The sequence below is a fragment of the Ylistrum balloti genome, unplaced genomic scaffold (assembly GCF_031769215.1).
Source record: "Ylistrum balloti isolate Yb309-2 unplaced genomic scaffold, AGI_CSIRO_Ybal_v1 Utg369840, whole genome shotgun sequence".
Lineage (NCBI taxonomy): Eukaryota > Metazoa > Mollusca > Bivalvia > Pectinida > Pectinidae > Ylistrum > Ylistrum balloti.
In genome coordinates this window covers 641,199-655,101 of record NW_026781998.1, presented here as the reverse complement: position 1 = coordinate 655,101, position 13,903 = coordinate 641,199, and the positions used below count along the sequence as shown (strand labels likewise).

The window sequence follows — 13,903 nt, the reverse complement described above, 5'->3', positions numbered from 1 at the left end:
GTCCAGATTCATTAGATATCTACTGTAAGTGTAACATCCCATGGTTTGGTGTCCAGATTCATTAGATATCTACTGTAAGTGTAACGTCCCATGGTTAGGTGTCCAGATTCATCAGATATCATTAGATATCTAAGTGTAACATCCCAAGGTTAGGTGTCCAGATTCATTAGTAAGTATAACATCCCAAGGTTAGGTGTCCAGATTCATTAGATATCTACTGTAAGTGTAACATCCCAAGGTTAGGTGTCCAGATTCATTAGATATCTACCAGTAAGTATAACATCCCAAGGTTAGGTGTCCAGATTCATTAGATATCTATCAGTAAGTATAACATCCCAAGGTTAGGTGTCCAGATTCATTAGATATCTATCAGTAAGTATAACATCCCAAGGTTAGGTGTCCAGATTCATTAGATATCTATCAGTAAGTATAACATCCCAAGGTTAGGTGTCCAGATTCATTAGATATCTATCAGTAAGTATAACATCCCAAGGTTAGGTGTCCAGATTCATTAGATATCTACAGTAAGTATAACATCCCAAGGTTAGGTGTCCAGATTCATTAGATATCTATCAGTAAGTATAACATCCCAAGGTTAGGTGTCCAGATTCATTAGATATCTACTGTAAGTGTAACATCCCAAGGTTAGGTGTCCAGATTCATTAGATATCTACTGTAAGTGTAACATCCCAAGGTTAGGTGTCCAGATTCATTAGATAACTACTGTAAGTGTAACATCCCAAGGTTAGGTGTCCAGATTCATTAGATATCTATCAGTAAGTATAACATCCCAAGGTTAGGTGTCCAGATTCATTAGATATCTACTGTAAGTATAACATCCCAAGGTTAGGTGTCCAGATTCATTAGATATCTATCAGTAAGTATAACATCCCAAGGTTAGGTGTCCAGATTCATCAGATATCTACTGTAAGTATGACATCCCAAGGTTAGGTGTCCAGATTCATCAGATATCTACTTTAAGTGTAACATCCCAAGGTTAGGTGTCCAGATTCATTAGATATCTATCAGTAAGTGTAACATCCCAAGGTTAGGTGTCCAGATTCATTAGATATCTAAGGTTAGGTGTCCAGATTCATTAGTAAGTAAGTAACATCCCAAGGTTAGGTGTCCAGATTCATTAGATATCTATCAGTAAGTATAACATCCCAAGGTTAGGTGTCCAGATTCATTAGATATCTATCAGTAAGTATAACATCCCAAGGTTAGGTGTCCAGATTCAATAGAGATTGGTGGGATAATTCTACTGTACAGCAATAGAGATTGGTGGGATAATTCTACTGTACAGCAATAGAGATTGGTGGGATTGGTAGAGGGTGGATAATTCTACTGTACAGCAATAGAGATTGGTGGGATAATTCTACTGTACAGGATAATTCTACTGTACAGCAATAGAGATTGGTGGGATAATTGAAAATAGATAATGGTGGGATAATTCTACTGTACAGCAATAGATAATGGTGGGATAATTCTACTGAACAGCAATAGAGATTGGTGGGATAATTCTACTGTACAGCGATAGATATTGGTGGGATAATTGTACTGTACAGCAATAGAGATTGGTGTAATAATTCTACTGTACAGCGATAGAGATTGGTGGGATAATTCTACTGTACAGCAATAGATATTGGTGGAATAATTCTACTGTACAGCAATAGAGACAGATTGGTGGAATAGAATATTGGTGGAATAATTCTACTGCAATAGAGATTGGTGGAATAATTCTACTGTACAGCAATAGAGATTGGTGGAATAATTCTACTGTACAGAGATAGAGATTGGTGGGATAATTCTACTGTACAGCAATAGAGATTGGTGGAATAATTCTACTGTACAGCAATAGAGATTGGTGGACAGCAATAATTGGTACTGTACAGCAATAGAGATTGGTGGGAATAGATTGGTGGGATAATTCTACTGTACAGCAATAGATATTGGTGGGATAATTCTACTGTACAGCAATAGAGATTGGTGGGATAATTCTACTGTACAGCAATAGAGATTGGTGGGATAATTCTACTGTACAGCAATAGATATTGGTGGGATAATTCTACTGTACAGCAATAGAGATTGGTGGGATAATTCTACTGTACAGCAATAGAGATTGGTGGGATAATTCTACTGTACAGCAATAGAGATTGGTGGAATAATTCTACTGTACAGCAATAGAGATTGGTGGGATAATTCTACTGTACAGCAATAGAGATTGGTGGGATAATTCTACTGTACAGCAATAAAGATTGGTGTAATAATTCTACTGTACAGCAAATAGAGATTGGTGGGATAATTCTACTGTACAGCAAATAGATATTGGTGGAATTCTACTGAACAGCAATAGAGATTGGTGGAATTCTACTGAACAGCAATAGGGATTGGTGGAATAATTCTACTGTACAGCAAATAGATATTGGTGGGATAATTCTACTGTACAGCAATAGAGATTGGTGGGATAATTCTACTGTACAGCAATAGAGATTGGTGGGATAATTCTACTGTACAGCAATAGAGATTGGTGGGATAATTCTACTGTACAGCAATACAGTCTGGTGGGATAATTCTACTGTACAGCAATAAAGATTGGTGGGATAATCCTACTGTACAGCAATAAAGATTGGTGGAATAATTCTACTGTACAGAGATAGAGATTGGTGGGATAATTCTACTGTACAGCAATAGAGATTGGTGGAATAATTCTACTGTACAGCAATAGAGATTGGTGGGATAATTCTACTGTACAGCAATAGAGATTGGTGGGATAATTCTACTGTACAGCAATAGAGATTGGTGGAATAATTCTACTGTACAGAGATAGAGATTGGTGGAATAATTCTACTGTACAGAGATAGAGATTGGTGGAATAATTCTACTGTACAGCAAATAGATATTGGTGAGATAATTCTACTGTACAGCAATAGATAATGGTGGGATAATTCTACTGTACAGCAATAGAGATTGGTGGGATAATTCTACTGTACAGCAATAGAGATTGGTGGAATAATTCAGCGATAGATATTGGTGGGATAATTCTACTGTACAGCAATAGAGATTGGTGGAATAATTCTACTGTACAGCAATAGAGATTGGTGGAATAATTCTACTGTACAGAAATAGAGATTGGTGGAATAATTCTACTGTACAGAGATAGAGATTGGTGGAATAATTCTACTGTACAGAGATAGAGATTGGTGGGATAATTCTACTGTACAGAAATAGAGATTGGTGGAATAATTCTACTGTACAGAGATAGAGATTGGTGGAATAATTCTACTGTACAGAGATAGAGATTGGTGGAATAATTCTACTGTACAGAGATAGAGATTGGTGGGATAATTCTACTGTACAGCAATAGAGATTGGTGTAACAATTCTACTGTACAGCAAATAGATATTGGTGGAATTCTACTGAACAGCAATAAAGATTGGTGGAATAATTCTTCTGTACAGCAAATAGATATTGGTGTAATAATTCTACTGTACTGCGATAGATATTGGTGGGATAATTGTACTGTACAGCAATAGATAATGGTGGGATTATTCTACTGTACAGCGATAGATATTGGTGGGATAATTCTACTGTACAGCAATAAATATTGGTGGAATAATTCTACTGTACAGCAATAGAGATTGGTGGAATAATTCTACTGTACAGCAATAGATATTGGTGGGATAATTCTACTGTACAGCAATAGATATTGGTGGAATAATTCTACTGTACAGCAATAGATATTGGTGGGATAATTCTACTGTACAGCAATAGAGATTGGTGGGATAATTCTACTGTACAGCAATAGAGATTGGTGGGATAATTCTACTGTACAGCAATAGAGATTGGTGGGATAATTCTACTGTACAGCAATAAAGTCTGGTGGAATAATTCTACTGTACAGCAAATAGAGATTGGTGGGATAATTCTACTGTACAGCAATAGAGATTGGTGGAATAATTCTACTGTACAGCAAATAGATATTGGTGGGATAATTCTACTGTACAGCAATAGAGATTGGTGGGATAATTCTACTGTACAGCAATAGAGATTGGTGGAATAATTCTACTGTACAGCAATAGATTGGTGGGATAATTCTATTGGTTGGTGAATAATTCTACTGTACAGCAATAGATTGGATTGGTGGGATAATTCTACTGTAGATATTGGTGGGAATAATTCTACTGTACAGCAATAGAGATTGGTGGGATAATTCTACTGTACAGCAATAGAGATTGGTGGGATAATTCTACTGTACAGCAATAGAGATTGGTGGGATAATTCTACTGTACAGCAATAGAGATTGAGCAATAGATTATATTGGTGGGATTATTTTATGTACAGTGGGATAATTGGCTACTGACTAAAACTGTACAGCGATAGATATTGGTGGGATAATTCTACTGTACAGCAATAAATATTGGTGGAATAATTCTACTGTACAGCAAATAGATAATGGTGGGATAATTCTACTGTACAGCAATAGATAATGGTGGGATAATTCTACTGAACAGCAATAGAGATTGGTGGGATAATTCTACTGTACAGCAAATAGAGATTGGTGGGATAATTCTACTGTACAGCAATAGAGATTGGTGGGATAATTCTACTGTACAGCAATACAGTCTGGTGGGATAATTCTACTGTACAGCAATAGAGATTGGTGGGATAATTCTACTGTACAGCAATAGAGATTGGTGGGATAATTCTACTGACAGCAATAATTGTGAGCAATAGAGATCTGGTGGAATAATTCTAATGACTAGTAGGTATTTGTAGGTAATACTGACAGACCACAGATGGATGACTGGTGACAGACAAATGATGCCAAAGCAGACCAGGTAAGCTAAAATTTAGGACGGATGGATAGATTGATGACATACTAAATAAGTACTATCATAATTTGGTGAATTTTCAGAATATACAAAAATCATTGCAGAAGGATCTTGGTGCTATCATTGTTTGGTCTTTATTTGTTAATCAAAAGTTGGATCTTTTTTCTTATTTTTTCTTCTTTCCACTGTTTTTGCTCTTCATGGCAAGGAATGTGAAAAACTCCTCTCAAGAAATAGCAAAAATAATTTTTAACTGTTGCCTGTCAGTCTTTGTGTTTTTCTGATCAGTCCCAATATCATATAGGCACAACAAGGGAGAAAGAGTAACCCTACATATGAAATTGGAGAAAAATCTTCCCTGCTTTTCTCAAGAAATAGCGATAACAAACTATCAATGTAAAAGTTCAAGATGGCTGCCTGTCAGCCATTTTGTTTTTCTGATAAGTACCTAAATCAAAAAGGCACAACATGATTTATAAGACTAACTTATAATACCTGGCAAGTCGCTGCTTTTGATTCTCAACATCCTTGTGAATGATTTGTCTATCTTCCTCCTTGTCTTGCTCAAAGCCTAGTGTTTCCAACTCCTTAGGAATGAGAAAATGACCATAAAAACTTCATGTTTATATAGAAATAAATAGAAAGTCCTGTTACAAATACATTTACATCATATTTTAATTACAATAACATATATTATATATCAATTTATTACATTTTACTTTTTTTGTTATACAATGTAACATCTTGTATGTATATTGTATTTATCATGTTTCATTACTTAAACACTATGATGTTTTATTCTGCGTCTGAACAAAAGAAATACAAAGAATAGATATTTATTAAAGAAATATGCAAATTGTGTTTTGGAATCATATTTGTCAAGTTGATCACTGTTTCACTTTTGCAATAAGCCATAATTAAAACTACAACATTTCCATCCATGGTTAGCATTTCATTGAATATTTATAAATTGTGAACACAGAGAGATAATTACAGGAAATGTGGGAAGTCAAGGGATCAACAGGCTTTGTTTAGAAATGAAAATCACAATACTAGTACATAATAAATAAAGGGTGATCCAACATTCCTTGTGTGGAACTTAGTGTCCTTGGGTGGATCTAGTACATTTATTATTGGTTAATTCACATATTTTCACTAGATATTTAACACTAATACATTTGTAACACTGTGACTTGAAAAAACGAAATTGATTGAAATGTTTATGTACATTAAAGCATCACATCATCCTTATGTTATCTCATTTTATTTGAAAACTAAAAAAAGACAAAATGAACACCTCAATCTTTTTTCGAAGTTTGTTAACTTTTCCTCTGGCCTCAACATTTATGTCTTCAAGCACCTCTTTCGTATCAGCACATTCCCTGATGTCCTGTAACAGATAAACTACACACCTTGAGTTTTCACTAGCTCAAATCATTATACAACACATAATTACAAAGTTCTACTATTGTAAGGTAATTGGTATACTAAACATTGCGTGTGAAATTAATAATGGAATAGTGAACTGATCAGAAAATTAGGAAAAGAAGCCAATCTAGAATTGATCACAAGCATCAATATTTCTGCAGTGATAAATCTACACACAAGTCCTGCGTCCTGTATTCGTAGAAGTTGTAGGGGACTCATAGAATTTCTGGAAAGACTTGAATTTCATATTGTGGGACCCATTGATTTTAGCAATAAAGGTGAAAAGGTGAAAATAAATGGTAGGTTTATCTCTATTTCTGGTGTGATTTTTTAAAATTTTCATATACAGAACCATACCTAGATGCTATTTAAAGGATTATATGATGGTAAGCAAATGATTTTTCAGGGTCAGGGTTCCTCCTAAATAATGTTCCTGTATAGAATCCTGGTGATGGGTGTCAGATACAAAAAAAAGAACAGCATTACAATAATTATCACAATATATGACAAGGCCTATGTCAATGCACTATCATTTTTAAACAGTACAGTATCCCTTGGCCATTTATGTGTAGCAAGATTTGGCTCAGTGATAACCAGTGACATAAACTACAGCTGATTTGGTTAGAGAATCCAGAATTTGCAGGTCATGAGGTTAAATTCCCAGTCTGGTACTTCTGCTTTCCGTCTCAGCCTTTGACTGACCATTCATTGTTGATGAGGAAGTTTAAAGAACATGTCGTCTTACATGACTTGGCTAGTAGAAATATCCTTTCAGTCAAGCAATAAAGTGTTCATCTAGAGAGCAAAGGTCGCTAGTTCAAACCCAATCAGTGGCAAGGTAATTTTCGTAACTCCTTCCTAACAGAAATTTGGTGCTGTATACCACACCAAGGTTAGAAGTTATAGGATAATGAGACGCTATCTTGGAGAGATCAAATCATTCAAGACAGTTGCAAAATGCAAAAACCTGTCTCAACTCTCGAAGGGAGTTGAATGTCTGATAAATTGTCAAAGGGAAAAACTCAATTATTTACTTGAGTATGTAGGCCAACACATTTTTTCAAAACCAAAAAGGCTGGGGAAAACATTAAAATGGAACAAAAGTATATTCTCCTTCAAAACAGTATATGATATGACTGAACATGATCTGCTATCAGAGAAAAGAAGGAAATCACTGGCATATGTATTTAAAATGTACCCGAATAACAAAATTTGTCCGTTATATATTTTTACTTGGGTACATCCAGATACATTGTACATGCGCCTGAGAGAAAATCAGCAGGGCACCTATTCTTAGTTATCTCTAACATAACTTTGATTTGTCCATCAGACATCTCACATTAGTAATTCACTTTACTGGAGTAGTACTAGTGTGAAAGTCTGATATGACAAAAACACTTTTGCAAAACTATTATTACCGAGGTAGATGGAAATCTATTCACTAGCGACATATTACCTGAATCAGTGCCTTAACTTCAAGGTCTAACCTAACGATTTCCTGTAAACACAATCGCACGTGGATGTCTTCTGCAGCCATGTCACTTTTGCAACATCAAAATGAAAATGAAACCGGAAGTGAAGTTCCGGAACTCGAATTCATCACCTATTAGCATATTAGATATCAATATTGTCTTTCCGGTGAAGAACGATTCCGATGGATTCCGCCTTGAATTCCGTAATTATTTAAATTAACGCTATATGTATACTGCTATTATCATTGCGTGGCATGTCAAAATCATCTTACTGATACAGGGCATTCGAGCAGAGACGTATAACCCATGTTTTTTTGTTTATCTACTCTATGTTTGCCTTCCTTCACAAAGTCTTTGACCACAAAAATGACTATAAAACCCATGGCTGCAGTAACTAAGTATGCAGACACAGGTTACAAGCTAAGAGGACTTTAAACTCAGCCTAGAAAAGACTCACTTCTCTCTATAAGCATATACCTGGTATAAAGTATAGTTGTTCACTGAATGGCAAAGTTTCCTCTTAGCAGTGGTTTTGTATCTATTTAGTAGATAACTTAGCTTATTGTGATTCATTGCTGTGATGTCTTTCTTTCATGATGATCATTATTATAATTTATTTTTATGACACCATAGGCACACCAACAAGGCAGGAAGGCTGACATGATGCTAAAGTCAGGGAAACCAGAGGAAGCAATCTTCTGTCACAGGAGAGCTGCAGGTAATTATAACATAAGAAGTATTAATAAATGGTTTAGATTAGGCATGCAGCTTGAACAAGTATGATTGATGAAAAGGAAGAAACTAGTGTATGTTAGAAAAATCATTCATTACTAGTTTTTATTCTAAATAAATGATTTTGCAAATGCACTCTTTACAAAGAAGAATGACAAAATACAATAGCACCTCAGTTGAAATTGATAATTACAAATATATAACAATTAATCAGTGTTTTAATATAGATTAGTAAAAGTGTTTGCTTTTGTTTTAAATCTCTTCAGAAATATTGAAATAGCAGAAGTAGATTGATAATATGGAGTTAGGTTATATGAGCTGTCTACAACTTTGAAGTCACAGTGCACTGCCATCCATATTTCTTCTCTAATTACACTCACGTACAAAATTTTGTAGATTTTTTTTTATCATTATTGTTATGATACAGACCCATTTATAAATCAATTTAGACACAAGAGTATCAACCTAGAGACAATAATACAGAAACTGAAATGCAGAAATTAATTCCATTAAACATCACAAATTTTGGTATACAGCAATTTTTTTCTGAGGCATTGACAACACATACTTAAAGGATGAGGAATTTCAATTGTCAAAATCTAAAACTGAACGTTCATTAATTACTGTTAACATGAAATGAGTACTGGGTATGTAGGTTGTTACACAAAGTCTTACAAAGTATATATCATCTTATCTTTTGTTTATACACCAGTCTGGAAATGTGTACATGTGATCATGGCTGTTTTGTAATAATTTTATAGAGTATCTTCTACAAGCAATGCAGTTATCCACTTGTATGAAAGCCAAAGATTCTATATCTCTCCAACATCAATTCCATCTCCGGCAGCAGGATCTTCTTCAGGAACGCCTTGGCAAGTTACAATCACTACAGGTATGTATCTGGAGTCTTCTCTCCAAGAAAACAAGGCTTGAAACATAGTAGTTATTAATACAGCCTTATAAATCCAATCTGCTTCTTGTCAAATTAAACTTTTTTGACCACAAAATGTAATTGTTTAAGATGAAAAATTAATCATATCATACAGTAAGTAAAGTCATAGCTCTTCAATAATTTTGAAATGGTACATTAAACAAAGTTGCCTCCCTTCCCATATGTGTCACTAATGGTATACCTTATGGTCCTTAAACCTGAAAGAGTAATCCAGTGAGAAATAGCCTTGTTCATTGCACCTCAGTGCCTTTTGGCCCCCTCCCACAAGGGTCTCACATTTTGCCATAGGGAGTGGGGGTGGGGGGTTGGGGGTTGGTGGGGCGTTAAGTTTACTATAGTTCATATAGGCAATGTAGATTTTTGAGCAGAATATGTTTAATTTCCATCGTAAATATTTCCAACTTGGTTAGAATTATGAGTGAAGAATGATAGCTTAATGGTATGCCCATATTGATTCTGGCTGACCCCAACAGGGTTGATGGGCAGGCTCAGAAAGGGTCAAATTCTCTTAAATTTCAAATTTCTTCTTCTCAACACCCAGGAGTGGTAGAATTAAATGCTTGGTATGAATGGAAGCTTGGAAGGTGCTTTAATTACCAAAATGGGTCTCACATTTCTTCCTGGGAAGGATGTTTTTATGCCCCCGCCATTTATGGCCTGGGGCATATAGCGTTGCCCATGTCCGTCCGTCCCGTCCCGTTGCTCCCGTCCCGTCCCGTCCCGTCCCAAATCAGTATATACCACCTAACAACTTCATTCGGACCTTTCACTATTATTTCACATGGGGGGGGGGGGGGGGGGGGGGGGGTCTTACAGATATTTTCTAGTTTTTTTTAATTTTACTGTAGTTTTCGTAGAAAAATTGCATTTTGAGCATAATGTTGGTTATTTCCCAATTAGGTATTATTAGTATAGGATGACAGTTTTGATGATTTACTTGTAATGACACTGGCTTACGATATTCATTGATACTATTTCTTTTTCATCACACTTGAAAGCTACCTTTTAACCTTTATATTCAATATTGCTTACCTCAGGTGACTGTCAAGGTTTCTGTTACCATTGAAACATAGCCAAAAAACACAAAATTAATGGTAACTTTTCTCTGTCTACAACTTCAAAAACCATTCCACTCAACTCCACAAAACTTTCTGTATATATTTGGATAGTGCCCTAGTTGTGCCTTTTTTTATTGCAGATATTTATTATTTATCTTTTTTTCTGTTACATCAGATTTTTTTTATTTCTTGTGACTTCTTGTATTACTCCAGAGTTTATAGGGTGTTTAATAAATTTGTTAATTGACAATATCAAGCTCTATTCAAATATCCCAGAGGCTTTTTCAATGACAGGTCAGAGGTCAAATCTTAGAATATTATTTGCACCTGAAGAGTCTTATACACTTCTCTATATTGATGAGATGTTGATATTTTGCATTCCAACTTTGTAACTGACAAAATCAATGCTGTGATATAAAATTAGAAGATAATTTTTTTCTTTCCAATCGTGACATGCAAGTTTTCTTTCAGAGTGGGAAAAGGGAAATAATGACTCACAAACGTATTACTAGTTGAATCTTGGTCTGTATAATCTAGTATTTATGGATTTGATGTCAGTTTCACAAAATTTTACTTGTAACAGGCAAAGAAATCTAACAGGAAAGATTTAACACAAAGTCAAGGAACACAGACAGACCTTTTAAACCTTGATGGTTCACTGAACAGTGTTGATGCTGCATCACAAGCCCTGTCTGACACAGACTCTGTACTGGAATACCTCATCAACCGAGAGAAACAGGAACGAGGGCCTTTATCACCTCAACAGCTTCCAGAAAAGCACAAAATAGTACAGAAAGTTCCACGAGATGATAAATCAATTATTGAAGAATTGACTATTCAAAATGCTGAGCTACGGAAACATGTACATATACTTATAAAGGACTTGGATGAATGTAAGGGAGATAATGAGTTCCTACTTCAAAGAGTACTGACTGCTGACAGGCCTGATCGAGGCTCTGATAATAAAGACTTATTTGGTCGGGTAATTGAAGATGAGAAATCACCAAACTTTGAGTTACCTCCTCTAGAACAGCCTCATTTCGACTTTGACTCAATTGGCATTCCAGTAGAAGCCTTAGACAATAGTGTTGAGGAAAAAAGTATTTTTTTCAGTGATTAATATCCGGAAAATAATTGTAATTATTGATGGAAGTTACCATTTTTATGACAATTTGTTTTGTATATTATGTTGGGCTGTCACCTATGATATTACATTTCATCTTCAAGTGCTAACCTTTTGGTATCAGGGAGTTTTGCACAACATGCTTACCAGGGATATAAACAGAAATATCCATAGTGGAATTAGGTAGAGTACTATTATCATTATTTGAAGCTTTGTTGATTGTTGTTAAATCTATCATCCAAATGCTCCCCTTTTTCTAAGGCAAATTGGTGATTCTATGGTGTAGCAGGCTGGCAGTCAGCAATATTTTGTCAGGAGCCTAGCTACCCTTGTCAATAAGTTAATTGCAAATGGACTAGGTCCAGAGTCCTTCTACCTACATGTACATAAGTTACAGCTTTTTGTTCATATTTGATTCCTAAGCAGAGTGAACCTACCTTTATGAGATCTCATACCTAACAATACATAATCATAACACATTATTTAAGTAATTTACATTTACTTGCTCTCGTATTGGTGGGGCTGCAATTTGTGTTTCTCAGGAGATATTAAACAGTCCTATACTGTTGTGATGATAAAGCATCTTTTCATGCAACATTTTTACTGGCCTTCACATGATGTTCAGTGAGAAAGACACCAGTTACTACAAAGAAGCCCAGCCTGAAAATGACCTATCTGGGGGTGGTTAATGGGGTGATAATCTCAGCCATCAATTACTACCAGGACGTCTAGCCTGAAAATGACCTATCTAGGGGTGGTTAATGGGGTGATAATCTCAGCCATCAATTACTACCAGGACGTCTAGCCTGAAAATGACCTATCTGGGGGTGGTTAATGGGACGATAATCTCAGCCATCAATTACTACCAGGACGTCTAGCCTGAAAATGACCTATCTGGGGGTGGTTAATGGGACGATAATCTCAGCCATCAATTACTACCAGGACGTCTAGCCTGAAAATGACCTATCTGGGGGTGGTTAATGGGGCGATAATCCCAGCCATCAATTACTACCAGGACGTCTAGCCTGAAAATTGAACCATCTAGGGGAATGGGGCGATAATCCTAGCACATATCTACCTTGTATATCTCTATATTCAGTTCTGCTATTGCTCAATTTATGTATTTATCTGTGAAACAAGTTATAAACTGTGCTAATCTTGGAAGTAAAGTTCATGTATTTTCCCCACTTTCACCAAAACTAAATATTTATCTTTAAGTCAATATTTCCTTTCTTTTCACATGGCATGAAATACAAAGACTTTGTCAGGAACATCTATTGTATACAATATTACTAGAAGAGTGTGTACATATAATTTGAATGTTGTTATATATTATAAGGTGTCTTGGGAACTACAGTATGAATCCTGTGCTGGTAATTTGGAATTAACATGTTGGGAACTGCCTCAAAAGATTGTTTTTATTTTTGTGATACTTCCTTTCGTATTTCTGGAATTAGAGTTCCCAATAAAAAACACAATTTAGGAATTCATTATTTTGATATTCACATTACATTTTTTTGTCAGTATCAACAAAATTTTTTTGGTTGAGTTTTAAAATGATTTTTATTGTTTTTGAACATTTGAACTTTTTAAGAATGAAGTTATAAAAATGAAACCTGCTTAAATAACACTTTTTTATAGCAACCAAATTTTTTTAATTCCAAAATTTTCAACATTCTGAGTTTTTAACCTTTTTAACATAAACAAATAAATATTTGGGACTATACACACTTTCATTTGTCATTGTTATGAGGAGGGACCAATATTTTTACAAGTCTTATATTTTATTATATCATAAATGCTCAATAGAATTGTAATGCCACGAGTACAGGTGTACTAATCGTGATGTTGTGATTTATATGTTTACAAATTATTGATGATAACAAGTTAATGATGGAGCAGATAAATAATTATATGAAGAATATTAAATCTTTTATTTCAGTCTATGGCAATGAAATGGTGTGCAGGGTTTTTAATTTATTTTCTAATAAATTCTTATTTTGAAAACTCGCTTCAAGTGTTTTATTTGAAATTGTTGAAAGGAGTACCGAAAACAATGACCTGCTTCTACTGGGATTTGAATAAGGGATCTCTAACTTCCAATGCTACAATCCTTGTGGTTTCAAATAGTCTTTGCCACCAAAGACAACCGCAACACAGACCCTTAAGCTACAACTCCATTGAAGCCTCCTCATACAACACAGGCCCTTAAGCTACAACTCCATTGAAGCCTCCTTATACAACACAGACCCTTAAGCTACAACTCCATTGAAGACTCCTCATACAACACAGACCCTTAAGCT

At 35.2% G+C, this 13,903-nt stretch overlaps 2 protein-coding genes across 2 annotated transcripts; one reads left to right on the top strand and one right to left on the bottom strand.

Annotated features, from left to right (window-relative positions):
- Positions 1-5,255: 5,255 nt before the first annotated feature.
- On the bottom strand, positions 5,256-7,803 carry LOC132545320 (vesicle transport protein SEC20-like). The gene is made up of 4 exons (XM_060208998.1): positions 7,720-7,803; positions 6,133-6,225; positions 5,331-5,422; positions 5,256-5,283 (listed from the first exon to the last, which is right to left on the bottom strand). The coding sequence occupies exons 1-4, from the start codon at positions 7,798-7,800 to the stop codon at positions 5,256-5,258; spliced, it is 294 nt and encodes a 97-aa protein (XP_060064981.1). The 5' UTR covers positions 7,801-7,803.
- Positions 7,804-8,101: 298 nt separating this feature from the next.
- LOC132545318 (nuclear receptor-binding factor 2-like) lies at positions 8,102-13,143 on the top strand. Its single transcript, XM_060208997.1, has 4 exons — positions 8,102-8,125; positions 8,369-8,453; positions 9,229-9,359; positions 11,061-13,143. The coding sequence occupies exons 1-4, from the start codon at positions 8,102-8,104 to the stop codon at positions 11,595-11,597; spliced, it is 777 nt and encodes a 258-aa protein (XP_060064980.1). The 3' UTR covers positions 11,598-13,143.
- The last annotated feature ends 760 nt before the right edge of the window (positions 13,144-13,903 follow it).

Bases quoted from the DNA above. Each gene is read 5' to 3' on its own strand.
- LOC132545320 (XM_060208998.1), bottom strand. From the start codon at position 7,800: ATGGCTGCAGAAGACATCCACGTGCGATTGTGTTTACAGGAAATCGTT. The intron at 6,226-7,719 runs GTAATATGTCGC...TATCTGTTACAG, and splicing joins AAGTTAAGGCACTGATTCAG to GACATCAGGGAATGTGCTGA. The intron at 5,284-5,330 runs GTATTATAAGTT...TTTTTGATTTAG, and splicing joins CAAAAGCAGCGACTTGCCAG to GTACTTATCAGAAAAACAAA.
- LOC132545318 (XM_060208997.1), top strand. From the start codon at position 8,102: ATGACTATAAAACCCATGGCTGCA. The intron at 8,126-8,368 runs GTAACTAAGTAT...ATGACACCATAG, and splicing joins CTATAAAACCCATGGCTGCA to GCACACCAACAAGGCAGGAA. The intron at 8,454-9,228 runs GTAATTATAACA...ATAATTTTATAG, and splicing joins CTGTCACAGGAGAGCTGCAG to AGTATCTTCTACAAGCAATG.